The sequence below is a fragment of the Scophthalmus maximus genome, chromosome 9 (genome assembly GCF_022379125.1).
Source record: "Scophthalmus maximus strain ysfricsl-2021 chromosome 9, ASM2237912v1, whole genome shotgun sequence".
NCBI classification, from domain to species: Eukaryota; Metazoa; Chordata; class Actinopteri; order Pleuronectiformes; family Scophthalmidae; genus Scophthalmus; species Scophthalmus maximus.
In genome coordinates, this window is record NC_061523.1 from 6,261,773 (window position 1) to 6,288,558 (window position 26,786).

At 42.4% G+C, this 26,786-nt stretch overlaps 1 protein-coding gene across 2 annotated transcripts; it reads left to right on the forward strand.

The window, feature by feature from the left end:
• Positions 1 to 407: 407 nt before the first annotated feature.
• On the forward strand, positions 408 to 25,248 carry si:ch211-159i8.4 (matrix-remodeling-associated protein 5). 2 transcript variants are annotated; one of them, XM_035650683.2, is made up of 17 exons: positions 408 to 822; positions 5,999 to 6,127; positions 6,798 to 6,934; positions 11,280 to 11,409; positions 12,177 to 12,415; positions 12,655 to 12,806; positions 13,589 to 16,819; positions 17,049 to 17,287; positions 17,512 to 17,797; positions 17,918 to 18,115; positions 18,265 to 18,783; positions 18,909 to 19,080; positions 19,514 to 19,786; positions 21,069 to 21,195; positions 21,507 to 21,587; positions 22,121 to 23,267; positions 23,583 to 25,248. In XM_035650683.2, the coding sequence occupies exons 2-17, from the start codon at positions 6,041 to 6,043 to the stop codon at positions 24,134 to 24,136; spliced, it is 7,572 nt and encodes a 2,523-aa protein (XP_035506576.2). In that variant the 5' UTR covers positions 408 to 822; positions 5,999 to 6,040; the 3' UTR covers positions 24,137 to 25,248. The 2 variants fall into 2 exon arrangements, with proteins under 2 accessions (XP_035506576.2, XP_035506577.2); XM_035650684.2 differs by lacking the exon at positions 408 to 822 and having other exon boundaries at positions 5,942 to 6,127.
• The last annotated feature ends 1,538 nt before the right edge of the window (positions 25,249 to 26,786 follow it).

Here is a 26,786-nt window from a genome sequence, read left to right on the forward strand (position 1 = left end):
AAATTGTTGACTGTTTGCCAACTTTTGCAAAATGCGTGTCAGCGAATTTAAGCCGCCGGCACAGACGAGACATCTTTAGACGGATTATTGTAATCGTCTAATCTTTATTCACAAACTGTAATGTATCTCGGGAGGGAGAAAAGGGGGGGGGGGCTAGGTGAAAGCATGTAAAGAGGAAAACAGGCAGAGAGGGAAAAGAGAAAGACAGCAGAGATAGAGAGGAAGTAAAAAAGAAAGAAAGACACACAAAGGAGGGAGAAAGGAAGAAAACAATGAGAAGGGAGGGAAAGTGATAATGTTTCCACCGGGGGGGGGGGGTTTGGGGAGGGAGAGCAAGGCATAGGTGAAAGCGGAGAGAGGGAGAGAGTGGGAGAGGAGACTGGAGGAGGTGAAGGAAGGAGCGTAGGTGTAAAAAGGGGATGGAGAAGCTGCTGCATTCCTGACCACACAGCTACAGAACGGGACGGGAGAGAGGGAAAGAAGTTGATCTACAATCCAGATGCCTGTAGGACCAACAGAGGGTCAAACTGATACACACACGCACACACACACACACACACGCACGCACGCGCACGCACAGAGCGCGCCGCCTCATCCCCTCTCTCTTTTCATAGACCTCGGGACCTCGGTGGCTTTACAAGTCAGCAAACATCCAGAGGACCACGAACATCAAGTGGATACTTTTTTAATGCCTGTTTTTTTTCCCTTGTAAAACTTTCCAGCGTGCAGTGGAAAAGCCAAAGGACTTGTTCTTGGGCGTTATTTGGTTTCTTTAACCGTTTGTCCTTTTTATCGTCCTACCCCTTCTGCACGAGTTGCCAGGTGAGTCACTTGGGTTTTTTTTGTTGTTTTTTTAATAAATGAGAACTAATCAAACGCTCCCAAAACTCTAAGGCAACTTCAACGGAGGCTGGTGCTGTTGAACTCTGCTTTTGACGTGGAGATTATCATTTAAACAAAACAACTCCTCGCATGTTGAGGCAACAGCCCCAGAGTCAATTGAAAGAGTTTCTTCCAGGTCGTCGACTCCAACTGAGAGAAGTGCAACGCGTCGGCTAACTAATTGTCATCATTCAAAGCTGTCAGTTGGATTACTCGGCGAGTCGTCTGACGGGACGTCCAAAGTCAGCCGAGTGACAGTTTTACAGCCGTATTTTGTCTCCGCAAAACTCGAGGAATGCCACCCGACTCTGAAATCGGATTTCATCCTCGCTGTCATGTTGTGACAGATGTGGTCAGCAAACGCTCTTCAATTCATCTGTTAATTGACTCTTCCTGCCCAGAGCACCCAGCGGGGAAAGCGGGAAAATCTTTCGAAAGCTTCCGTGCTCTTTAAAAGCCTATTGTTGCCTGCCACCCGACAAAAAACCCCACAAATGACACACACTCATTTCTGCCAAACACAGCCTGTTACCGGGGAAGATTGTTGACTACGCCCGGGTCCCTTTTGGCATTTCAATCCTACTGCCACCAGTGAGCGCTTCAGGCAAACAGGCGCTGAGTATAAATACACGCGAGTATTTGTTAGCCACACGCGGCATTGTTGTAATGCCTCGAGGGCCAGCTCTCGGTAATAATAAGCAGAGAGGCAAACGGAAAGCTTTCAAGACTTTCGACCGTGTGAGGCATTTCAAGTTTACTGCGAAGGCCACATGGGCGTCTGCAGCCGCGCGAAAAAACCACCCGACGGATTTCCCGCCAATGCTAGGCCAGGGGAAGTCTGAAAGTCAGCTGCCCGTCAAAATGAGTTCCAAAATATTTTTCAATTAGCATCCATTCAAAGAATTTTTTCCCCCCATTCCGTCAGTGTTGAGTTCAAAACCCCAGGACGCGAAAAGACAAGAGGGGACGTTTGTTCCGTATTTGTTGCGCACATGAGTGACATGTTTTATACCATCTGTAAATGCAAAAAGAAAAAAACCCCAAAGTGAACGCTTTTTACTATCGCAAATCATTAAGATTTATGAAAAGGTAATTAATGTAAATCATTTGCTATTAGTAATTTGTGAAAACCTTTATGAAAGATCATAATACATGTTTGGCTGTTGTATTAACCTGTCTGCTTGGAGATGAGGTCGCAATCCAGTGGTAGCAATTAAAAAAGGGAATGATGAAAGAGCATTTCTGAATGAGGATATATGGGCAGCACATGATATTTACAGACTTCGGAAAACATGTGGGATTCATATTGTAGTCTTCTCTTGACATGTTATCTTGAAGGGAGCAGCTGTGAGTTGGCTGGCAGTCGGCGTGATGCTTTTGACATTAAGATGTATCGGCCTCAGTCAAGACATTCTTAAAGGGACACGCCGTGTTTTACGGAGATCATTTTTGGCTTTTAATTCATCTCGAATGATCACCTATAGACAATCAGTCAGCATGTGTTTTTCTACAGCAGCTATGGTCCCAATTACACTAATGTGTTTTTCAGTCAGACAGAGATTCCTCCCCTTTATATTTAGATCAAACTGGGCTGATGGTACAAGTCTAGGAGATGGAGATCACTAAACCTTACCTAGGTTTGTTTCTTTGTTTTCATTTCCATGGCATTTTAATTAAGATTACGTTGACATCAAGTCATTCATGAGAATTGACGACAGCCTCTCTCTCAGATCACAGCATGACTCAGTTTGGCTCTTTGCGCAGTTCAATTAGTGATCGTGTTCAAAAGTACTAGACAATGGAAAGGAGACGAAGCCGTAAAGACAAAAACCAGGGAGTCTGCCAATGAGCATATGATTTTGATAACCGCAGTTCTGATAAGTGAGGTGCTCTAGGAATACGGCACTTTATCTCCGCCAAGTGAGAGTCTGGGAGGGGTACTAAGTGATTCCATAGTGCAGCAAAGTCCTTTTTCTCATCTTTTCTTAACAGCTTTCTCTTGATTTTTTTTCCCCGTTCCTCTCCTTTCCTTCCCTCTCTCCCCTTTGCTCTGCTCTTGAGTGTTTTCAGTCCTCTCTCTGTCTCCAGTGTGCGAACGCCGGTGAGCTGTTAAAGCCATCAAAGATAGTCAGCACGAGTGGGAAATAAGTTTCCATCTGTGATCATAATACTCCGTGCTATTGGAGGCTGACACACCGAATGGACACGTTTATTGCTCTGTTAATTCAATGCGGTGGTTTGGCTCCTTACCTGAGTCGTATTGTGAGTTAAGGGTCGTGGAACACCCTAATAAACTGCACCCAGTGTTCTTCCACGTGTCACTTAGAATGTAAAACGGATCGCTAAACTAATATGGACAATATGGGGAATTGGTGGCGAGCCGCAGGTATATATATCCAATAACCGGGTGCCGCCTCTTGAGAAAGGTCAAGCACGAGTTTTTATTGTCTCAGTCACATGGTGGAAAAGTCGTTAGAAACCCGAGGGGCTCCAGGTTCAAGCTCTTGTGCCACGAAGCGTCCCTCCTTCTTCAGTGTCCTTGACCGCGGTGAAGAATCTCAAACAGACCCCTGACCTTCCTGAAAGAGGACAGGGTTTCCCTCTGTGGATAATTACAGCACCGTTTGAAAATCTACATTCATACCAATAGGAAACATTTTTATTTTAAGCTGTGAAAACCCACCGTACACTTCCTGCTCAGCATCACACGTCAATCACACAGAACTAGCGAATAGCTCATATTTAGCTAGAAACTAAAGTATTTACATTTGTCTGGTGATGTCAAAGTCATCTATTATGAATGTTAATGTTGGTTTTATCTGTTCAACAAGCAAATACGTGCTAAAGCTCTGTTCATTTCAGTGTAGTGTTAACAATACATGATTTTCTTGGTATTGTGAGTTTGAATGCTTTTGTTGTTCTTCTAACCAGCTGTCACATGTTGCAATGTGAAAGTAAATTCTTTCCTTTGGAAACAGCCAATTTGATCTGCGATGTCCTGACTGATCTCTATGTAGGTTAACGTGTTTGTCAGATCAGGAAGTCCAAACTGTGTGTGTGTGTGTGTGTGTGTGTGTGTGTGTGTGTGATGGAGAGAGAATTAAACAAAGATAAAACAATTATAAATCCTCCACATACCACTTTATGATTCAGGTCACTGAGGTGCTCTTTCCTTCCCATCTCACACACACACACAAACACACACACACACACACACACACACGCACTCACACACACAAACAGCTGTTAGGTAAATTAGCCTCCCTGTGAGGAGAGAAGACAGACGTACAAGTGGAAACCAGAAACCCCAAACTGGCCTCTAATGACTACAAATATGTATGGGTGTTGTTTGGTTCTACCTGTGAATGCTTCTCCTTCTATTTTTCCTTCCATCTCTCTCTCTCTCTCTCTCCTGAGTTTGCTGACGATCCCACTGGTGCGCGCGGGCGTGTGTGTTTGTGTGTGTGTGTGTGAGTGTGTGTTTCAGCAAGAGTGGCATATGTAATTGGCATGTAATGCCCTCAAAGACGCATGTTAACATTTAAAACCAACGTGACGACTGCCAAACCACCTGGCACTGCAGCAAACCACAACCGCCAATGTCAAGTGGTTGTTTTCCACACTCCTATTCCTTTCTAATGAACTGCATTGAATTCTTTTCTATGCGAGAAACAGTTTGAGTTATACCAGAGTGTGATTTTGTGAGACATTAATCCACAATATCAACAGATGATCCATCTATTGTGAGTCTACGAATGAACACATTTTTGAAACGTGATTATATTGGATAAGAGAGGATTTGCATTCCGCTGAGTTCCCCCGAGGAAAGGTGTAGTGAAGACAAGTAGGATTTAGTTAGTGTTCATAGCTCGCTGATGTGTCTTATCGACCTGGAGGGCAAATAGTTTGGTAGAAGAGAGCGGCAACTGTTGTCAAGTTATTCAGTCGTGGAGCTCATTTCTCACACCATCAACTTTAATGTAAGTTCTTTCTTCTTTCTGTCTTTCTTGATCCAACAAAACATTGTGAGCGCACCAGCTTAGACTTGTGTAAAATGTTTATTAATGTGATGCCTTTTGCAAGACATTATGGTAATTTTCTCTTTAATCGGGTCTGGCCAAAACACTTAAAAACTAGTCTTTGCAACATCAAGGGAGTTACTGCCTCTCCAAAAGCTCATTAGGTGTAAGAAGTCAAAAAAAAAAAAAAAAAGACAAATCAGCTGAATATGTATGGATGTATGTGTATGCACATACAGTTTTTACATGCATTGAAAGCTATGCGTATAACATTAGTGGCGCATGCTCGTGAATGTGGCTTATCGTTTAGAAGTAAAGCTATCTAAAGATGTTTCCTCTCAGAAGTCAACATGGTTCTGTCTGAATAATCACACAGCCACAATTAACATATTTAGAAATTGATTCAAACCATGACTAAATTGCTTAAGATCTGTTTGCTGTAATAAATGACACAAAACATCAGACAAAGTTGGCGACTAATTGACCAAAAAGTGGAGTATTTATAATCTAAAGAGCCAGATATGTCCCTCTGGAGTTGTCGTAGAAAATGTGACTCCAAGTGAAGGTTGATGCTGATCAGTATGTGGCAGATGTGTTTAGGGGAATAAGTTTGCCGTATAAGCTTCATAAGATATTAATACAACAGTGTTGAGTTGACGGCATGAATGTCGTGTCCCCAAGTAGCAATTTTTTAAAATAAAAAATCAGTTAATGCAGGTGTAGAATATTTTTTGCTTAGGCGCTTTCCTCAATGAGGCTTCAAAGGAGCTAGAGCATTCCGAGAATTAGTGTTCAGTCGATGAGCATCGATGTTGCATCATCCGTTTTCTGAAGTGCTCATCCTGTTCAGATTTGCACAGACTTTTTCCAAACGGCACGCGTCACAGGGGGATCTACGTACAAGTCGCCAGTGGGTCACTTTATGATTCTTGAAATATAGATCAACAGCAATGTCATTGACTGAGTCACCAGTTTATTATTTGCACTTGTGCAAGATACAGTACACTACAAAAGCCCTGTGATAAATCCTGTGTTTATAATGTTCAGTTTGTTTTGACATGCTGTACCTCTGTGCACCGCTTCATTCCTTCCTCCAGGTGCTTCTTTAATGGCGTGAGCGGTCCGACTGCCGTCCCGTCATGGCGCTGCGGTGGTGCGCCAACTTCTTCAGCAGGTTGGCTGCAGCGGGGTTTCCTCTGCTCCTCTCATCGCTGCTGTGGCAAACGGTAAATCTTCCCGCGCGGACGCTCTCAGCGGCTGGATCCTTGAACCATCGAAATCCCTGACTGATAACAATCACTCACAATGTGACAATTACAGTACAATGGAGAAAACGAAAAGAGCAAGCTCAGTAGACTTCTGTTCTCACTGTGGAGACAATGTGAAAATCTTATTATGCTACATTAGGACACCACTTAATGTTTTCAAATGCTGTATAGCCATTGGTCAATTTGCTTAAGTTATGAGGCTTACATGAGTGACTAAAGTATATACGTTTATTTCCGTAATGTAACCTTGCATTTAAGATAGATATTGGCTCTCAAATCTATGAATTACCTTAAAAAAAAGCTTGCTGGAGTTGAGCACGGGATGTTCGTTCAGTACACCTGGTCTGTTTTATATAAGCCTTAGGTCTATTTATTCCACTTGGTATTGATTTCTTTCCAAACTGTCAGCTACGACAAGTCTGAACTGATCTGTTTGCTTGTCCTTCTCTTAACTCATATTTTCTGAATCCACCTCCCCTCACTGCTCTCTCGCACTTCCTCGAATTGTCTTTCTCTGCGCTCTTCCCGCTTTGAGTCCTGACCTCCTCCCTTGACTTACAGTACTCTCCTTTTTCACCCTTTCTTCTCACATTCTGACGGCCCTCACGCCTCTGCTCCACCCCTGCAGGTCTACCCTGCCCGCGCCGCCCCGTCTTGCCCCCGGACCTGTAGCTGCCCCGGCGTTAAGGAGGTCCACTGTACATTCAGACACCTGACCACCGTACCCAAAACCTTTCCTAAAGACACAGAGAGGCTCAACCTGGGGTAAGACTCCGCTGCTGCGCATCAACGCACATCCACACAGAAGCACGGAGGCACTGTTGTCAACCAGCCCAAAGGGGAAGGAAAAACCAGACACTCTACAGGAAATGGGGCGGAATGCGGTGTCGGTAATTTGTCAGAGAAATGTTTTCTTTAGCTAATATATGATCAACACTTGCTCAGATAACTCACAAAGCAAAATGCTCTATACCAAGTGCTTTTTGATTGGCGAGTAAGCATTTTGACTGCTCTTTTCAGATCACTTTGTTACAATTCAACCTGAGGGGAAATTACTGTCTTTTTCCTCAGGGGTCGAGATCATGAAAAACATATCGCTGCTTGTTAGAAAAATAAAAATAAACCAAAGAATGCAGTTTCATCAGTGAGATCATCTTCCTGGACTTACAGTTAATTTGACAATGCAAAAAAATGCAGAGGATAAGGTGGTATGCTAAAGTGACTCAGGGGGGAATGAATCTCCTAATCGCTTCCATGTGGGTCTTTGTGTTATAGATGGAGCTTTCACTGCCCTCCAGCATGGCAGAAAAATAGCCCAGCCTCTGTTTTGTATATGACAAATTGGTCTGTCTAATAATTGGCTCCAAACAATCCATATTTACACAAACTACTTGGCAATCGGCAGCCGGAGCTGCACTTTTGTTCACTGAAGTACTTCCCAATTGCATGCGAGGCTCATGTATTTTGGGAACTCACTGCAGTCGGGTACATTACTTTTTTGCCTATAGTGTGGCCACTCAACTCTTCACTACTGTATATAAAGCTTTGACGTGATAAAAGCATTTCATAATGTAAATGTCACAAATGCTTTTGTATGATTCCAACATTCAGTCCAGTCCACAGGAGATACACTCTATCCACATGTGCTCCTGTGCTTTTGGATCAAATATCAGCGTATTCCATATAAAAAGCCAAAACAAAAACGGATATGCTGGTTTGTAGCTGTCAGCATTACACTGCAGGGATCGTGTGCAGAACAGTTTTTGCAACAGCAAGCAAAAAGTTATTATTAAATCACACCAACCCCCCTCCCAGGTCTAAGTAACAGAAATCTACATCAACAGAGCTTTCTGGCCTTTGTTTTTTTATTTAACCTTTATAAAGACATATGGCAAAGGGGAAAAAACCCACCAAACAAAAGCACATATAATAGTGGAGGAACAAAGTAATCAAGTGTTCCTTCCAAGGTCAGGAGCATTTCACAATTTATTAAGTCATGGAGTTGCAGGTTATCTAACATAAAAAAACGACCTTAAAAACAATAGCACATCCACTGTCTATATCCCCGCTCTGTGGATGCTATGCTACTACATCTATATCAGCTGGAGCTCGCTGCTTTTTTTTAGTAGATTTGGCAACGTTTACAGCAGCAACCCCAGCCAGTCTTGTTACCCAAAAAAGCATTAATGCAAGCCAAACATAAGGGTTAGTCCTCGATCCTTAAAAGCCTTTTCTGTTGCTTTAAAATCTAACTGCTGTCGTGCCTGTCCAAGAATGTAAGCTTAACAACCAGCAGTGTTCTATTAGAATGAAATACAAGTATGAGCTGGACACTACGATTCAAGAACAATGCTGTTTCTTATTGCAAACTGGTCCCAATACAGACTTTTTGCTTTGGATTACATTGTGTACGTGGCCATCAACTTCATGTGTAGGATTTTTCTTTCATACTATAGATGTTCCTTATTTGAAATGAGTTAGCTGGAAATGTTATTAACTCAGTATGTGGCTGGTGAGCTACAGCATGAAATTATCTTTGTTCATTGTCATTTCAGTTGGCTAATGACAGTTAGAAATTAGAAAACCGCTTTTGTCAAACCTCTATCTGATACGAATACACATGTTACAAAATTTAAGGGGGGGACCTGAATGGAAAATCTATTAGTGTCTGCAATATTTAGCAAACATTCAATCGCAAAAAAGAAAAAGAATGATTTATTTCCTTCAGCAGCCGAGCAGACGTTTGGATAGCACCCAAACCTTTAGGGAGCGAACAGGCTCTAACTTTCTAAACACTAGACCACCCTGTTAACTGGGGGGCCATCCAGGGGGATTTAATCTCTAATGCAAAACTTATGGTATATGTTCACACCAGGCATGTTTGGAGTGTTCTATTTACACTCTGGAGTCTGTTCCCCTTTAGGTTGGGGTTACACCATTGGTGTGTTTGAATGTAAAAGAAAATCAGTGTAATCAATGCAAGTTTCAATCCTCTTTCAAATGAACTGTTGTGCAGATTGATCAGCGAGTGACATGGGGGATGGTATGGACCGCCTGCAGGACACATCCCTCAAAACACCAGGATTTATGGTTTTGAGGAGATAAGTGTTGATGTCTAATACAGCCAGCAGTTCACTATTTGGAAAGCCTGCATGAGACTTCAATAGGGTTTCAATAATTTCTCAAACATGAAGCAGTGAGGATGAATTATAAGAGCACATACACTCACTTTTACTTGGCTTGGCTCCAGAGATCTCTAACCATAACATACCATAAGGTACTTAGACAATTAGGGGCACATTTTTTGGATTGCAAGGTTTGCTCCACTTGCAGTTAGGTAGTGCTGGACTAAGAATCAATTAGTTGATCCCTAGAAAACTAATCAGCGACTATTTTTGATAAATTATTGTTTATCATTTTTAAAACTCTGGCTTGTCAGATGTGATGATTTGTTGTTTTGTCCTCGTCTCAACTTTGGGTTTTAGGCTGGTGGTCCAGCAAAACAAAACATTTTATGACATTAATTTGAACACTAGGAAAAGGCCTTCTTTTTTGAGGTTCTATGGACCAAACAAGCTAATATATGAAATGTTAAAATAAACAGCATATGTTTAAGTTATGGATTTGCAGCCCTAAAGCGAAAACCCAATTTGAGAGGCATTATCACTGTTTGGACAACAAGTCATATGGTCTATTTCTTTTTTCTTTTGTTTTTACCAACTCAACCATTTAGTTGGCAATTCTACTCTGTCGCATTAACCAGCACGTCAATATGACCCTTTACAGTGCATGGACATGCTTCCACCAGCCAACTTACTCATATTACATTGCACCCTACCTTTGAAACAGTCATCTTATTAGTTTCAGCGTTCAGTGTCAAAAGTCTTGGCTTTAGATTATTTAAAATCCAAATACCAAAGAGTGTCCACATAAAACGATTGCTTAGTTTTATACTAGCTTCAATCTGCCTGAAATGATTTTCTGTGAAAAAAACTTGAACTCCATACAGGAAGAATGCACCACCATTTGTTACGCTATAAGAGAAAAGCATGAACAAGTTCAGGGTCTGAAGTTCAGTTCCCAATGGGGAAACCTCCGCTGAATATATGTGCACTCATGTCATCGAAAGATAAGTGACCTATATGATAGATTGGAGCTGGCTGTTTTATTGATGGCAATGGAGAAATGCAACCTTCGGATCATCTCCTCATCTCCCATGTGTTATTGAGGGATAACTTCACCTCGGTGAGTGTTGCGTGTTTTAGAGCTCAGGAATTCACTGAAGGAACGTAGACTCTGTTCCACAGTGTTGATTGAGCCGACTCCTGTCGTCGGAAGGGCTGACTAATTCTTACACTGAAATCTGTCAAGCGCCGTCAGCCCCTGCCAACAGACTGTGTGCTCTGCTGAAGATTCAGTTCATTTGATGAATAATGTCTTTGGTTCTGGCATCTCCTGCTCTATACTGTGCTTGGCAATCAGTTTGACTCTTGGTGGGATGTCTGTTGCAACCTGAAGATCAAATTAAAGGTTTTCCACTAACTCTTTGTTTCATCACTGCTGGTATAATTAAGCTGGTCAAATTTACAGGGCCCTATCCACACATACAGTTCCCCCTGCAGTTTTTAAGTGTTGCGGTTGATGTCGTTTATAAGAGGGCAGAACAAATGTAATTGTTTAATAAGCTGGGCCAATGCCTATACATTCATGCTTTAAGAAAGCTGTGAATACAATGCAGCATTGTAATTCTTGCTCTCTCTCTCTCTCTCTCTCTCTCTCTCTCTCTCTCTCTCTCTCTCTCTCTCTCCTTCTCCTCTGCCATGCACATGGTGAACTTTGAAGAGGAATAATGAGAAAGTCATTGGGGGATTGGGGGGGGGGGTTAAAGGTTGACTGAGGTCTCTCTGACATCCCCCTTTCCTTCTTTTCCATTAGGCATTCCTTCCACCTTTCCTTGACACTTCGTGTGAAAGGTCACATCGGCCCAGACACACTTGCAAGCACCGCTGGCTAATTTCAGCTTCCTTTTTCCTCTGACCCCCAAGGAACCTTTGTTACTCTTTAATTCCTGTACAGTAACTGTTCCTATCTATTGTCCCTTTTCTGACAGGTATAACAGCCTGATGGAGGTGGAGGGGTCAGAATTCAGGTCACTACGGCAACTGGAAATGCTCATGTTGCATGGCAACGACATTAACACAGTCCACCCCGGGGCATTTTACAGCCTAAGATCACTACAGGTAGAGTGTTTGTGCGTCCTGGTATAGATGTAACTGTACCAATATAACCTTAATAATGTGTCCTCTAATTTGTAACGACTTTGAATGGGTAAGGGTGGAGGAAAGGATTGGAAGTCGTTTCACACTGTATATAACCTTGAATGGGGCTTTCTGCTCATGATCTTGTTTTCTGCACTAATGAATCTTAAACCTGGACCTACACGGACCCAAGAGCAAGAGGACCTGTATTTCGGCAAGATCACATGATTTATTGTAGATTTTGTCCAGGTCCAGGGGGTTCAACAGATCCAAGTCAAGAGAAAGTGGTTGAAATACTCATGGTTGCTCATGGTTTGTCTTCAATCTGTGTCATATCAGCTTAGAGAGTGTTCGCATCTGTTACTTTCTCCAGATATGGCTTAAGATCACTGCTGGAGCAAAAATGAACACCATTGAGCCATAAGTGGACGCAAGTTCAATAAAGAAATGAAATATGATGAAAAATATGAAAAGCATATTTAAAAGAAGTGGACCACATTGGGAGCGGCTAACATCAGAAGAAAAACAGAGTGAAATCCAATCTCCCAATTCCTAAACCACATTTACCACATCTGCTCTGTGTATGTTTTCTGAGGCAGTGGTAAATCAGGACTGTGGTTCCCAGTTTCAGTCCTCCTGTCTCCTATGTTAATAAATTTGTGGAGACAATAAAGATTTCTGAAAAAATACTAAAAAAGTGATTCAATATTCAATATGTGTGAGAATAACACACTTTATTTTGTTCCCAGATCTTGAAGCTGAGTTACAACAAGCTAACATCAGTGAACCCTGGTCTGTTTGAGGGTCTTGTCGGTTTGATCCGTCTCCATCTGGACCATAACCTGATAGACTTTATTGAGCCGTACTCCTTCTCTGGCCTGACCTCCCTAAAGCTACTGCAGCTTGAGGGGAACCTCCTCAAAGACATCCACCCTCACACCTTCATAACAGTGACACTACTGGGAAGCTTTTGGACCTCTGGACTCAAGTAAGAAATTAAACGATATGACTCTTATATTTGCAAATTTTAAACAACCGTTTTAAAATGACTGAGGTCGTAGAAATTGTTACCACGAGTTTAAAGATATGTAGGTCTAGTAGAGACCCCAACTTGTTTGTTGAACCTTTTTCCCTGCCTTCTGCACAGTGCATGCAAGGATAGGCCCCGTCCCCTTGTCAACCTGCAGACCAGTGAGTGATGAAAATGACCTAATGTTTTTGTCTCAGACACTTACACCTGTCAGACAATCTGTTGGAGCAGCTCCCCGCCACTGCACTGAAGACTGCTCCGAGGCTGGAGCTCCTCTCGCTTCATGGTAATCCCTGGACCTGTGACTGTCAACTTCACTGGTTGGTAGAATGGAGTTCCCAACATGAAGGTAGGCACACGTGAATGAATTATTTTGTAAATTTGGCACTATTCCTTAATCCTTCACTTCTGTGTAGCCAGAGAGTGTAATTTAAACTAAAAAAAACTAACAACTTCATGACTCTTTGGTTTGTAGGGAGGGAATCTTAAACTTAAAGCTGCCGCAGTTGACTTTTATTATCTGCTTGGAGGAAGAGGAACAACATAAAATTGACATATTATCGCCTGGCGAACATGTAAGCCTCTCGCCCAATGTTAGCTGGGATTGGCTCCAGCCCGTGACCCTTAAATGGATAAAGCGGTAGACGATGGATGGGTGGATGGGCTAAAGAGTAGCTGCAAACCTGCATCTAGTGATCTTTTTTGTCTTTTGGGGGCAGAAGGAAGAAGCTTTATAAGAATCGCCTATAAACCGATATCGATCTTGTCAACATTCAGCTACTTAGTTACACATCCAGCTGTTTGATGAGCCATAGTATCATTCATTCTGAGTTATTTTCTTGTCAATCTGGTTAATGGGAATTCAATATTTCTGCTTTGAGCTCTGCATTTGTTCTTCACCGGATTCTGAGCAATAGCTGCTAAATGCTCTGCTATGTTCATCAGCTAGTTGCTGACTGTGCATGTGTGCTGTACAACTAGTGTGCAGTAGGCTTCATCTAACAACACTCCCATATGCTTGCTTTGTGTATCAGAGTGGGAGTTGATCATATATCATTATTTTGAATGGCCTGCTTCATGTGACAAAATGTATGAATTTCTCCCTGTCTTCCTCTCTTCTCTTTGTCCCAGGCGTTATAAAGTGTAAGAAGGAACGTGGCTCCAATGAGACTTGCCCCCAGTGTGCTTCTCCTCAACCCCTGAATAGCACCCTCTTGTTAGGGTTAACTCCGGACAGGCTTACCTGTGAACGCCCAGCTCTTCGCTCCCCTCTCAAACAGTGGGACAACCCAGTGTGGGCCGAATCTGAAACAGAGCCTGACTTCCCGTACACCAGGGACTTTGAAAAATCTTTGGGCTACCTGTCTTTTGTTCTCTCTGACAGCCATGGGAATCAAGCTCATGTGGCATGCAATGTGCGCCACCCTGGAGACAGTTTACCTATGTCTTGGACTGTAAATCCAGATTCACCTGGGGAGTTATCTGTCAATGTATCACTAGTGACTGTGCTTGAGTGTGAGATTGATCGGGAGGCATTGCAAAATCTATGGCAGCTGGTCGCATATTACTATGAAAGCCCTGCTATCTTGGAAAGAGGTCAACAGAGAGGAAATACAAGCAGAGTAACTTATCAGTATTCACAAGCTGTAAATGAAAATTCCCCATATTTCACAGAATTAAAAGGACATCTGGTAGCAGAACCCTCATGGCTGCTTCAGCCCAGAGTCACTTTGAAGCTCAATAGACAGCAGACAACGACCAAGAAACTGGTGATGGATTTCACCACTTTAATTTCCAAGCATGTCAACAGTCGTAGAGGGCAGGAAGATGACAATGACTTAACTTCTTCCTGGGCACTGATTCGGAGAGGGACAGTGGGTCGGGTTCAGACAGCTCTCGAGGGTTCAAAGGTTAATTTGGAGTGCAGTGTCATCACTTCAAATCCAGAGTTGAAAGTTGAATGGATGCTTCCAGATTTGACAATTGTGGAAGATGCCAACGATAAGACAGAAGTTTCTGAAAGAGGAGAACTTGTGATTTTGAATTCAACATTGTCTGACTCGGGCCTCTACCACTGTATGGTCAGAACCAAAGCTGGTGTGGATCTGATGCCTTTGAGGCTCACAATTAAAGAACTCTCGCTTGGCCCCACTGCTTTCAACGGTCAGAAAATTGTAGTTGAAAGGGGACATTCTTTAGCTCTTCCTTGTGACGTGGCCTCAGTTCAGCCATATCAAACTATGTGGTACCTACCCAAAAATGTAATTCTACTCCCCACACAACAGACAAGACGAGCGGAAGTGATGGAAAATGGGACTTTGGTAGTAAGGAAGCTGACACAAGAAGATGCAGGGGAGTACAGCTGCTTAACCTCAAATCTGTATGGAGTCGACATGCTATCACTCATGGTGGAAGTCAATGAAAAAAAGGGCTCTAAAAAGTCTAAAGTACAGACAGAAAGAGAGCAGCAGCGCTTACCAACTGCCGTGGAGGAAGCAGAGGGTTCAGGGGGATATTACCAGGAAATTATACGTCCTTTTGCTACGCAGTTTCCAAAGAGTGTGGGGACACAACAAAGGAACCCTAATGGGGTTTCCAAAAGGATAAGAATTAAAGATTCAAAAAGAAAACCCAATAAATCAGTTAAGGAATTAGATCCTAATCGTTGGGCAGAGATATTGGCAAAAGCCAATGCTAAACCTAGTGTTAGTCTGCCTACAGAGCCGTCACTTGAAGAGCCCAGTACTATTACAGTCAAAACAAGTCCACTCAAACCTACCACAACCACTCCCACTACTACTACACTAATTACATCTACTACTACAAACAACTTACCCCATACTTCTACCCCTCTGGATATTACAGTACAGGCAACCTTATTTCCAGTGAACACAAAAATAAAGTCAGAGGCTCATTCTGAAAAAGACAAAACAGATGATATAGGTAAAGACTCTGAAACACTAGAAAGTCTACCAGCACCTCCCACAACTATGGAACCATCCCTGCATCATGTTAGTGGAATTACAGAAATGCTTAAATCTATCACAGACTATCCTGTTATTGGAACCTCGCAGCCAGTTGATCAGTCTGAAAATAAGCATTTTGGAGAGGGGAGAAGGAACTACAACTTTGTTCCTGGTCGGTCAAACAGGAGAAGGCCTCCTTATAGACGTAGAAAGCCCCCAATGAGAAGAGTCCATCCGCACTTAAACCCCTTCAATCATCCATTTAACAAGCCCCAGACAACTGTTCTCCCAACAACATCCACCACACCACCAACAACTACAACAACAACAACTACAACTACTACCACTACTACCACTACTACTACTACTCCTACTCCAACTACTACTACTCCTACTACCACAACAGCACCTTTTACAACCACAGTGGTAAACAATGAAAACTTATCTGCTGAGTATCAGACAGAGGAAGATGAAGGTGAATACTATGAAGAATATACTTACAAGGACAGTGATAGTGTGGATGCCAAGGACGATTTAAACAGTGAAACTCTTCATACCACACTTGAAAATAGCCTTACCACATTTCCAACAGATACAGAAAAAGTTCCTGATGTAAGTCGCACTTCAGGCAGACATGATTTACCTAATCCAAAGACAATTGTTACTTCAAAGACAGACAGTACCCCTCATCCAACTGAAAGGACTGTCCATGAAAAGGAGACATTTTCTGTCAACCTAGAGAAATCTGAGAGTTCGAAGTTTGAGATAAGAACACAAACTGAACAAAATGGCAAAGACAGCAAAAATCCTGCAGGAGGGAGTGAGAAGGATGGAATAACAGCAATGGAACAGCAAGAAAAACACAAAACAGCCATAGACGGCAGTGACAGAGAGACAGAAAAATCTAAAAAGGAGTCGGTTACACAGAGCTACAATACACCGGATAGCATCCGCTTAACGACACAAAATAGACCAAGACCTAACACTCAACCTTCACTCACGCAAAATACAACACAAGCAAGAACTTCATCTTCCGAGGTCATTACTTCACATTCAACCAGAGGGAGAGCAAGAGAAGAAGTCACACAGGCTGAAGGTAAAGAGGTAAACAAGCCAAGAGTAAAGCCTGAGATCCACAGTTCCCCAGTCATGGAGCCTATTCACCCCTGGCTCCATCCGAACAACCAGGGACGAGGGCAAACTACCACTTCCAGGACGACGCACACAAATCAAGATAGAAATATAGGAAGACAGGGCGAGGTAAATCTGGGCAGACATCCCCAGCCTCCCAGAGTCGCCCCAACCTCCCACTGGCCTTCACTCTATCATCATCATCATTACTACCCGCTCTACCCTTCCTGGCCAGGTCAAAGGCCATTTCCTCATCCAAGGCAAGGTAAATAATGCTGCTGTGCAATGATGTCCTTATTAAATGCTGTTTTGAACAGATTAATTATACAAAGTGTTGAAGGTAAATAATAATGAACAAAACAATTGACCTGACTACCAAAAACAAAAAAGAGCTAATATTATGTTGGTTTGGTATTATGTTATGATATTTCAATCTGACTGTGGTTGGCATGCATGGATATGTATTTGATCAAATGTTTGCTCTCTGTTTCTAGGTCCTGGGTCACACACTGTGCCCACCCAGCGACCCTGGTCTCTCCCCCACCCCTGGGCTAAAAACCAAATTGTCACCAACAGACCAGAAATCACAGCTGGAACAGTCAGACCCAAAACTACAACCCTTGCCACAATAGGAAAGCCCCAGTTTAATCGGCATCAAAATCATCACGTGGATGGCAGGACCAAAACCATAGATCAACTGCTTTTATTGAGGCTGAGGAACAGATACAGACAGGTACGATGAGTGATGTGCTAGTGGGTGTGCATGTTGCGGCTATTTTCTTATTGAGTATCTAAATGTTCACAGGAACCGTAAATAATCAGTTGGTGTCATTTGGGGTGATGTCACTCATGGCAGTCTATTTAGCTACGATCCCTTTGCTAAAAATGACAAGGATAATGGATAACGGTGGCATATAATGCCAAAACTATAGTAATTTATGTTTTTTATTGTTCCAGGCACAGCTTGATCGCATTGCTCAACTAGGAAGGATGGTGACATCCAAACCTCGCACCAGCTACTATAATCCCCCATCACCAGTTGCACCTAAACCCAACCCTCCATCTCTGCACAGACCCTACACCCCCAAGCCACCAGCAGCCACTGATTCTTACTCTCACAAGCTGCAACGTCCAAACCCTGCTAAACCGTCATCATCATCTTTCTCTGGTTTCATCCCAACCCCTCGTCCTTACCACCCCACCACCCCTGGGGTTCTGCATGGAAGTGGGTGGCCTGTTGGAGGTAGGTACATGGACAAAGGCTATGTATTTTCTAATGGAAAATGAATATATTTAATGAATATAATTAAATAGAAATAAGGATATCTTTCTTGCTGTTTGAATTTTCCCACTTTTGTAACAGGACGAATCAGCTCTCGTCGACCAACAGCTGCCCCACCTTTTCCATGGATGTTGGAGGCTGGAAGTAGTGGGATGAAGCCACGCATCACCACAGTAGCTTCAGCTAGTGTATCTGTACTTGCAGAGAGTGATGTCTTCCTGCCCTGCAAAGCAAAGGGGCATCCTGACCCTACCATAGCATGGACCAAAGTCTCCACAGGTAAGAGACAGAGATTAAAAGTTGAAGCCGTCTATTTAGTACTTTGAGCTGATTATTGTTTGCACCAGCTCTGTCTCCTATTATTTATTTTTCGATACTCACTGGGAGGCGCCAAAGATTCACATTTTACCATTCTGTGTCTTTTTCAGGTGCCACAATCCCAGCCAACACCAAGCACGGTCCCCGTTTTGAAGTTTTCAAGAATGGAACTTTTGTGATTAAAAACATCCAGCTTCAGGATCGAGGCCAGTACCTCTGCACAGCCCAGAACCGGTTCGGATCAGATCGCATGGTCACTACCTTAGCTGTCCAGACTGAGGCACCCAAGATCCAACCACCAAAGTCCACAGAGATTGCAGTCTACTTGGGGAAAGGTATGACTCTTGACTGCCTTGCCTCTGGAAAACCACCTGCCCAAGTTTCCTGGATTCTGCCGGACAGGACATTTGTCCGTGAAGTTGGCAGTGTTCAAACTCTTCTCTCTCCAATGTCTCTGCTTCAAAATGGAACCCTTCAAATAATTTCTGCCAATTTCTCCAACAAAGGGGACTACAAATGTATAGCAAGTAATGCAGCAGGTGCTGATACAATCACGTATCATCTCCACGTGGCAGCTCTGCCTCCAAGCATTGGAGAAGGTGCAATGGATACTGTTATCATTCAGCCAGGTATGGTAAAGAAATCTGAATACATTCAAACAAAAAATTGAAACTTTTCCTCATCAAACAAAGAAAACACAATGCCCATAATGTCAAAACAACTGTTCCAGACTAATAAAATCCCATCTAACTAGGCAGGAGTGTGTACATCCACTGCTCTGTGAAAGGCGAACCGATGCCTGCTCTGAAATGGATGCTCCCAGCAGGCGTCCATGTGAAGCCATCACAGTTTCTGGGACGCAGGCTCTTTGTTTTCCCTAATGGGACACTGCTTGTGAAGAATGTTTTACCGTCTGATGGTGGAAGGTATGCATTTGGTTTAATCTTAATCTTAAATGATGCTGTCTGTCTGTACCCGCTAGTCAAATGTGTGGTTGAATAAGGGTGTACAATAATTCCACTGTCAGGGCCAGTGGAAATAATTATAATTTAAATTTACAGGGAGTGATCCTGCTCAAATGTTAATAGCTCTTTCCAGAGCTCCTGGCAGGATGTGACTGACTGTTTATTGTACCAATTAATGAACAGCAGATAGGACAAAGAAAAACTATAAAATGCCAACCAAAAGACAGGCAATGTAGAATTAATCAATATCACAAAAATATGCAATAATGCTGAAGTAGTTTTTTTAGAAAGGTCCCTTCGAATGATAGTAAGTTTGAGTTACAGTTTTTGTTGGATGATGAAACTCGCACATTTCATGTAAATCATCTGACAAGCAATTCTGATCTTTGCACAGGCACGATTGTGTCGCCACTAACACTGTCGGAGTCGCCAGAAGGACTGTCCAGTTGGAAGTGAGGGAAGATACTCCTTCCTTCTTCCACCAGCCACCTCCTCCTCCTCCTCTTCCCATTCCCCCAACACACCGCCATGCTGTGCCATCCCGCCAACACTCTGTCTCTGCTATGTATGGTTCTGCGGTCTACCTCCACTGTCCAGAGTCCACCGGATCCACAAGAGGGACGATCTGGCAACTGCCCTCAAAGTCCATTCTGGAGCATCGATACAGGTAACTGAAATACCTCCTTTTGTATATCCATTAACCAGTACATCACTGGGAGAGAAAAAAAATCATAATTCCATTAAAAGGTTAACGGTATACCTTTAAAACCTCTAGGAGACCTGTACTATGAAGTTAAAAATACCTGGATGTCTTTTAGTTGTCTAACTTCACTGAGCCTAACATTGGCCCTCCTGGATAACCTTTAATTACAAAGCTGGTTATGGAATGGCTCAGTTAACCCTCTCAAGTAACAAGTGTGTTCATGTGAAAGGGGCGGGGTTGGTGATTACAAATAACATAGTCAGATTCATGAATGAAGTACTAATGATACTGTATGAGCGTAAACACTGATACCTGCAGGTAAATTTGATTATGGCAACAGCCAAAAATGATATTCAACAAGTGAAATGTAAACAGTGTGATCACATACAGTAACTAGAATAAAAAGAAACACTAAGAATAATTTCCAGTTATCAATGTCAGGCTAACGATATAGTTTGAATAAATAGAGGAATTCTATAAAGTTTATTAGTGAGTTTTTTTCTCCCTCTTTTGTCTGATGATGAACAAACTATTATGAACAGAAGCTTTTCCACTGCTGAAGCAAAGAAGTAGTTAACGTGTGTTGAGGTCAATCAGACTGCAATGTTGATTTGTAATCATCATCTTAAAAGATATCAGAGGGTTCAGATTTGAATCCCATTTATCATGACAAAAAACCCTCATGTACTCTTGAGCTGCAGTGATAGAATAAGAGAGTAAAAGCATCAACACTGTTGGGAATGTTGTTAGGGAATCGAAGAGTATCAAAAGTATCAATTTAGTGTGATAAACTCCAATTAAACCCATTTGTCCTCGTCAGGATGCTACAGAAAAATGACTGTGGGTTTCCAGTGACCAGAGTGTTCAGTAGTTGGGCTGTTGGCAGGTTTGGATCTGATCCTCTGATGTTAACCTGCTCTAAAGGAGGTTAGGTTACAAGTTAAAAGGGGGATTTCCCCTGGTAAGAATTCAACCACTGCTTCGATCCTGAAATCTCAGGGTTAAACCAGATGTTGACCTCTTTATCCATAAATCTTGCTTGATAGTACAGGCCTCTGGAAAAATAACTGGAACTATGGTGAGAATTTATAATGTGACAAAACTCTACAAGTTATCCCTCCTAAACGGGTGCTACAAGAGTGGAGTCTAATGGGAACACCAGTGTGAGTGGACTATAGTTGTGCAGAAGCTTTAAACTTGACTGCTTTAATCTCAGCCTCATTTTCTCCCCCCCATCTGTCTCCAGTCCGGAGAGACCAGTTAAAGTCTTTCGTAATGGGACTCTGAGGATTCTTCAGCTAACAGAGCTAGACGGTGGAAATTATCTGTGTGTCTTTCAGCGGCCAAATGGGGAGGACATGGAGCTCTTCCGGGTACGAACAGGACAGATAATGACTACGAACAGATTCATTTCACTGTTAACTCTTTACCATTTAATGTTGAGCTGACACAAACACTTTTTGTTCATTGAGAATCCATGCCTCGATAATGAGTCAATGTTGTTAAGGAGTCTAATAGGTCTTTACATGAATCAGTAAAGAAAATGGTTCTTATTTGCAATATATGCTTTGGTAAAAGTAGCTGTGGATCACTTAGTGATCAGTACCTCACTGAAGTCTGTCTCTGTATTTTCCAAGTTCTTCTTTTACATGAAAAGTTTTTTTTAATGTATTTGCTTTATCAGATGGAGGTGTTAATGACTGCTCCCAGAATCGAACAAGTGAGAACTGTGCAGACCAGGGTCACCTTTGGAGAAAACTTCCAGGTATCTGTGGGGATCAAGCCCATAATCTGCTTTGTGTGTGATAGGTGGGATCAAATATTAAGGGTCCCTTTTTTATATCAACTGTTTTTTTCTTATGTGTTCTTTTAATATGTATTATCATAAAAATATGACATCAGAGTCTTATTTCCTAAAAGCATCTTAATGCAGTATGAACATAACCTGTTAGTAAACAGTTCCCTTTTCACATAGTCAGAGTTCAGTGGTCGTAGTTCAGTTGTGTTTTTGAACACCTGACAAATGTAAATCCTCTGTTTTGGTCTTAAGCAACTCTTGAAGTAAATGTCTGATTTTAAATTAGCTAAATTCTCCATTGTCTTCTCCAGCTAGTTGCTCACTGTGTCTGTCTGCGGTTTAAGCACCACAGTCATTAAGTATCATTAAGACAAATCATGCCGAACATGTAATAGTTAAAAAAAAAACAGCTTATCAATAAGATCTTGGGACTAAAGTAATTTACTACATTTATTTTTCTACCTCATCCACTCATCCCCCTTCCCTTGTTTTCCTTTTAGGTGGACTGTGTTGCAACAGGCCTCCCTGATCCAGAGGTTTCCTGGGGTCTTCCAGATGGAACTTTAATCAACAATGCCCTTCAGTCAGATGACAGTGGCGTTCGCAACCGCCGCTACGTTATCTTTGGCAATGGAACTTTAGTTCTCCAGCAGATGGGCAAAAAAGACGAGGGTGACTACACTTGTTATGCCAAGAACAAACTGGGAAAAGATGAAAGAAAGGTCAACGTCAAAGTGGGACCAAATGCTCCAAAGATTAGTTTGAAATCACAGTCTTTGGTGACGGCTAAATTGGGAGAATCTGTTAAATTGAGTTGCCAGGCAACAGGTGAACCTATACCGAGGATCATGTGGATCTCACCACGTAATGATGTGATACCTGTGTCATCGGACAAATTCCACATCATGGACAATGGGACGTTAGTGTTGAAAAGGGTGAGACTTGCTGATGAAGGCAAATATGCATGCGTGGCACGGAATTCTGCTGGTGATGATGTTAAAAACATGAACCTTGAAGTTGAGCCCCAAGAACCTTTTATCAATGGCATAAAGGGAAAGAGTGCCTCAAAGGTTTTGGGTGTTTCCTACCAAACAGTGCTTCTGGATTGCAGAGTGGAAGGGAAACCTGAACCAGGAGTCTGGTGGGTTACCCCTTATGGCCACTCACTCACAACACCCTACCTTGGTGGTCGCTTCCAAGTACACCGAAACGGGAGCTTGGAGCTGAGAGGGGTTAGGAAAACAGATGAAGGGAGGTACACGTGTTTAGCTAAAAACCATCTTGGCGAAGCCTCACTTTTGGTAGAACTGGATGTGGCATCCCTAGCTGAGAAACCTAGCTTTGCTGTTCCCAATATTGAAATCATACCAATCAAACAAGACGGTGGGCAACTGTTCCTGGAGTGTCCTGCTCGCGGCAAGCCAACCCCGGAATTTGCATGGGTGCTACCCAACGGAACGTTGTTGATGCCTGGTGTTAGACTTCAACGCTTCACCCATTATTTGGGTAATGGAACTCTACGGATCTCTCAAGCGGTTGCAACTGATAAGGGAGTGTACCGGTGCCTTGCAAAAAATGTGGCAGGACAAGCAGAAAAACATTATGCACTGGAAGCAGGCAGGAAGCCAGTGATCAGGGGATCTACAGGTAGGTGTTTTTGCATGTCAAATTAATGGTAAAATTGTTGCTTTTTCACTTGGTTTCAATTTCTTTTCACACAAGAAATATTTAAATAACCCAAATATATCACTAAAAAGTCACATTTGAACATACACTCCACTCACTGGAATTCTGCTGCCCAATATGGCTGCAAGAGGATTTATGTGTTTTCAGGTATGCACTAACTAATCCTGCCAACAGCGGAAAAAAACTGTGAAATGCAAGTTGTAGTGTTGTATCTTTTGTTGTACATTTGTCCCTTTTGCACTAAATTAACCTAATATTAAAATTGTACATTTCCAGGTGGGATAAAGATCACGTATGGCCTTAATCTCAATTTGCCTTGTACTGTTGATGGCTGGCCTCAGGCATCAATCACATGGACTCTACCCAACGGCCTTGTTTTGGACAAACCTCAAACCGTTGGCCGGGTGTCTTTTTTTGCCAACGGGACCATCCAGGTCAGGCAGGTCGCCACCTTTGACAAAGGAACATACATCTGTAAAGCCTTCAACTCTTTTGGCTCATCAACACTATCCTACCCAGTTGCGGTGATGGTTTTCCCACCACGTATCACCAATATGCTGACCTCAATTACGAGAGTAAACCGGGGTGCACCAGTGACATTAAACTGTGTTGCGACTGGTATTCCCACGCCCAGTGTTTCATGGACGTTGCCTGGACGCACAACGCTGGTTCCACATAACCGGTTCACAGTGCAGGGAGGGATCCATATGACAGAAGATGGCAGTCTGGTCATACAGAATCCTGTGCTGATGAACTCTGGCATTTACAAATGCAACGCGAAAAACGCACTCGGAACAGACTTCAAATCTACATACCTACAAGTAGTCTGAGTGAGCATTACAGCTGGGATGATCTCATAGCAGAATTACAAGTGAATGAGGATTCTTCCTGCAAGATTTTGATATACTGTACAGGATGAAGATCCTATGGAGACAGACTCAAAGCTCCCGTACTGCAGGTGGTTTGAGTTGCAAAGCAGTTTCCACTGAACAAAGAAGCTACAAACTTTGACTTCCCAGTGAACACTGACCTTTTTATAACTGAGATTTTAAGTTTTTAAATGATGTAGAAGTCTTCATTCATCAACAAACAATAATGGAGGTGGTGAGTCATAATTCCCACTTGTGGCTATTCAACTCAAGTGCCATATTTTATGAACTTTTACCGAGCAGTGGCGCTTATCTATGAGGAGACAAACCCCCTATTAATGCATTATACTGGACAGTATGTATCAATGTCATTTGTTCATGTTCATAGTTGTGGGAAGGAGTATCTCAAATGACCTATGTTCTAACAGCTGTTAGCAGGTAAGAGACACGAATACAAAACAAAAATGCACATAAAAACATATGTAAGTATATAATTTATGAGTAACAAATACAACGTATTGTTTTTTATTATCTGTCAATTGCCTTGTGTTTGCTGTGCTAACACAAAAAAAGCATGGAGTATTAATCTTCTTTGTAGTTTATGATGACATTTCCTATGAAATTCATTCCATCAGACTTGCTGTGATCTGATTCGCTCGCAGCTCATTTCTGAAAGTTCATCAACTTGAACCCAAATTCACACTGGTGACAACAGCAAGCCGTCCTGACAGTGCTGACCTTTGAGGTATTGGAGAGCTGAGGAGACCAGAATAGCGGGAGCTATATAACTTATTAGCTTCATTCCTCTATTCATTTCTATTCAACCTCCTCTCTCAGACTTTTTACTGCTCCGCAACAGAGCCATGGTTTACATGCAGTAATGAGACGAGAGACAAAAACATCGTTTAAATTAATCGTATGAACTTTCCGTTAGCGACTGAGCTGGTCTGAGATTTAAACAAATCTTTACGGCGCCAGGCTTGTTAAACCAAATGTTTCATGGAGAATTAATTTTGTAGTATGATCAGACCTTGTGTAATAAAAGGGAATTTGTGCCAGATGTCTCAAGTAAACTTTTTTTTTTTCGGTGTTATTTGTGTTAATGCCATAAAGAATCAAACGTGTATTCAAGTAAATTCTGCATCCAAATGCGCTGTGTTGTGTCTACAACACCCAATCAACACACGCTCAAGGACATTCCCCCCCCGTGTAAGTGATCTGATGTCTGTCACTGTATGTCTGTGACATACAGTATGTCTGTATCTGAGGTATTCGGTGTTTTGTGCGTTAGACTTTGGATTGAGATTTGATAAGTTTGACCAACATCAATGGATACAGCATACGGATTTTGACATATATCAGTTTTTATGTCCACTCTTATTGAAGTATAACACAGGCAGATTAAATCTTATTTTGTATTCCAGTGAATGGTTAAGTGGCAGCTGCTGTTGGGTCAGTTAATAACTCACAGCAGCCATTAACCGTCAATTATCCCAAATTAATTAAGATATTGAAAATGTGAACCAGGATACTTTTTTTGTATCCTGGTTCTGTATGCATCAACATTTCTGTATGCATTTATGTAAATGCACGCTATATTTCACTGTTGGTTTGTGTTCACCAGAATGTGAATGTCCCACTGAGATTCATCTCCAGACAAACAAGCCTTTTTTTTTACTGGGGAAGAAGGGAGCTTTGTCACACACAAGCGGCGGGATTGTTTGACAAAGTGTGTTTGCGTGCGTGTGTGTGTGTGTGTGTGTGTGTGTGTGTGTGTGTGTGAGAGAGAGAGAGAGATTATGTGTGTTTCATGGAGAAAGAGTGTGTAAGTCTTTGAGGAAGAGATCCTGTTTGTGTGTGAGGGGCTGTTCTATATACAGTGAGTGGTGGGCCGCACGCGCACACACACACACACACACACACACACACACACCCCCCAGAAGAGAGAGAGACTGACTTAGCGAGGGAAGAAAGGACAAGTGTTGTTTTTTCTGTCTGCATTTCAGTCTGATATCAACAGACAGGGAGTGTGTGTACATGTGAATTTTGAATGTTTTTTGTTTTTCTTTCCTGTTGCTGTTTGTCAAAATTGAAGCAGAGAAGCTCACACAACCAGCACCACCTCGTACGGCTGCATTTCGTACTGTAAGTACAGCAGATTTGATTTTATTCCTCCAACAAATGGCTGTTCGATTTCACATGAAACATAAAACGGACATAATGCAAGTCTGCGTGTTGAAAATAACGGTACGCATGCTACCGGTCACAGGGAGCGACATGCGTACCGTGAGATACTGTCGGGTCCAAGGCCGACTTCCAGCGCTAAAGTAATCATGTCATCTCCAGCATCGCTCCTGGAATGACAATTGGTCGGTCAACAACTTTGATCCAGATGGAAACACAACGACTGGATGGATTGCCATGACATTTTGTGGACATATATGCGGTTCTCGTTCATTTCCCTCTAGTCAGCTGATCATTTGATTGAATTTTTGGGGGGGGGGGTTTTTGTTTAAGGAACTGTCTCGACTCTCTTTTGCATGAATGGCAATGACATCCAATACATGCGTTCACGAGCTCAGGGCAAACCCTCCGACGTTGGTTGGCTATT

Coding starts and splice junctions, on each gene's coding strand:
- si:ch211-159i8.4 (XM_035650683.2), top strand. CDS start 6,041: ATGGCGCTGCGGTGGTGCGCCAACTTCTTCAGCAGGTTGGCTGCAGCG. Junction 12,807..13,588: donor ATGGAGTTCCCAACATGAAG/GTAGGCACACGT, acceptor TCTTTGTCCCAG/GCGTTATAAAGTGTAAGAAG. Junction 18,116..18,264: donor ATGGACCAAAGTCTCCACAG/GTAAGAGACAGA, acceptor TGTCTTTTTCAG/GTGCCACAATCCCAGCCAAC.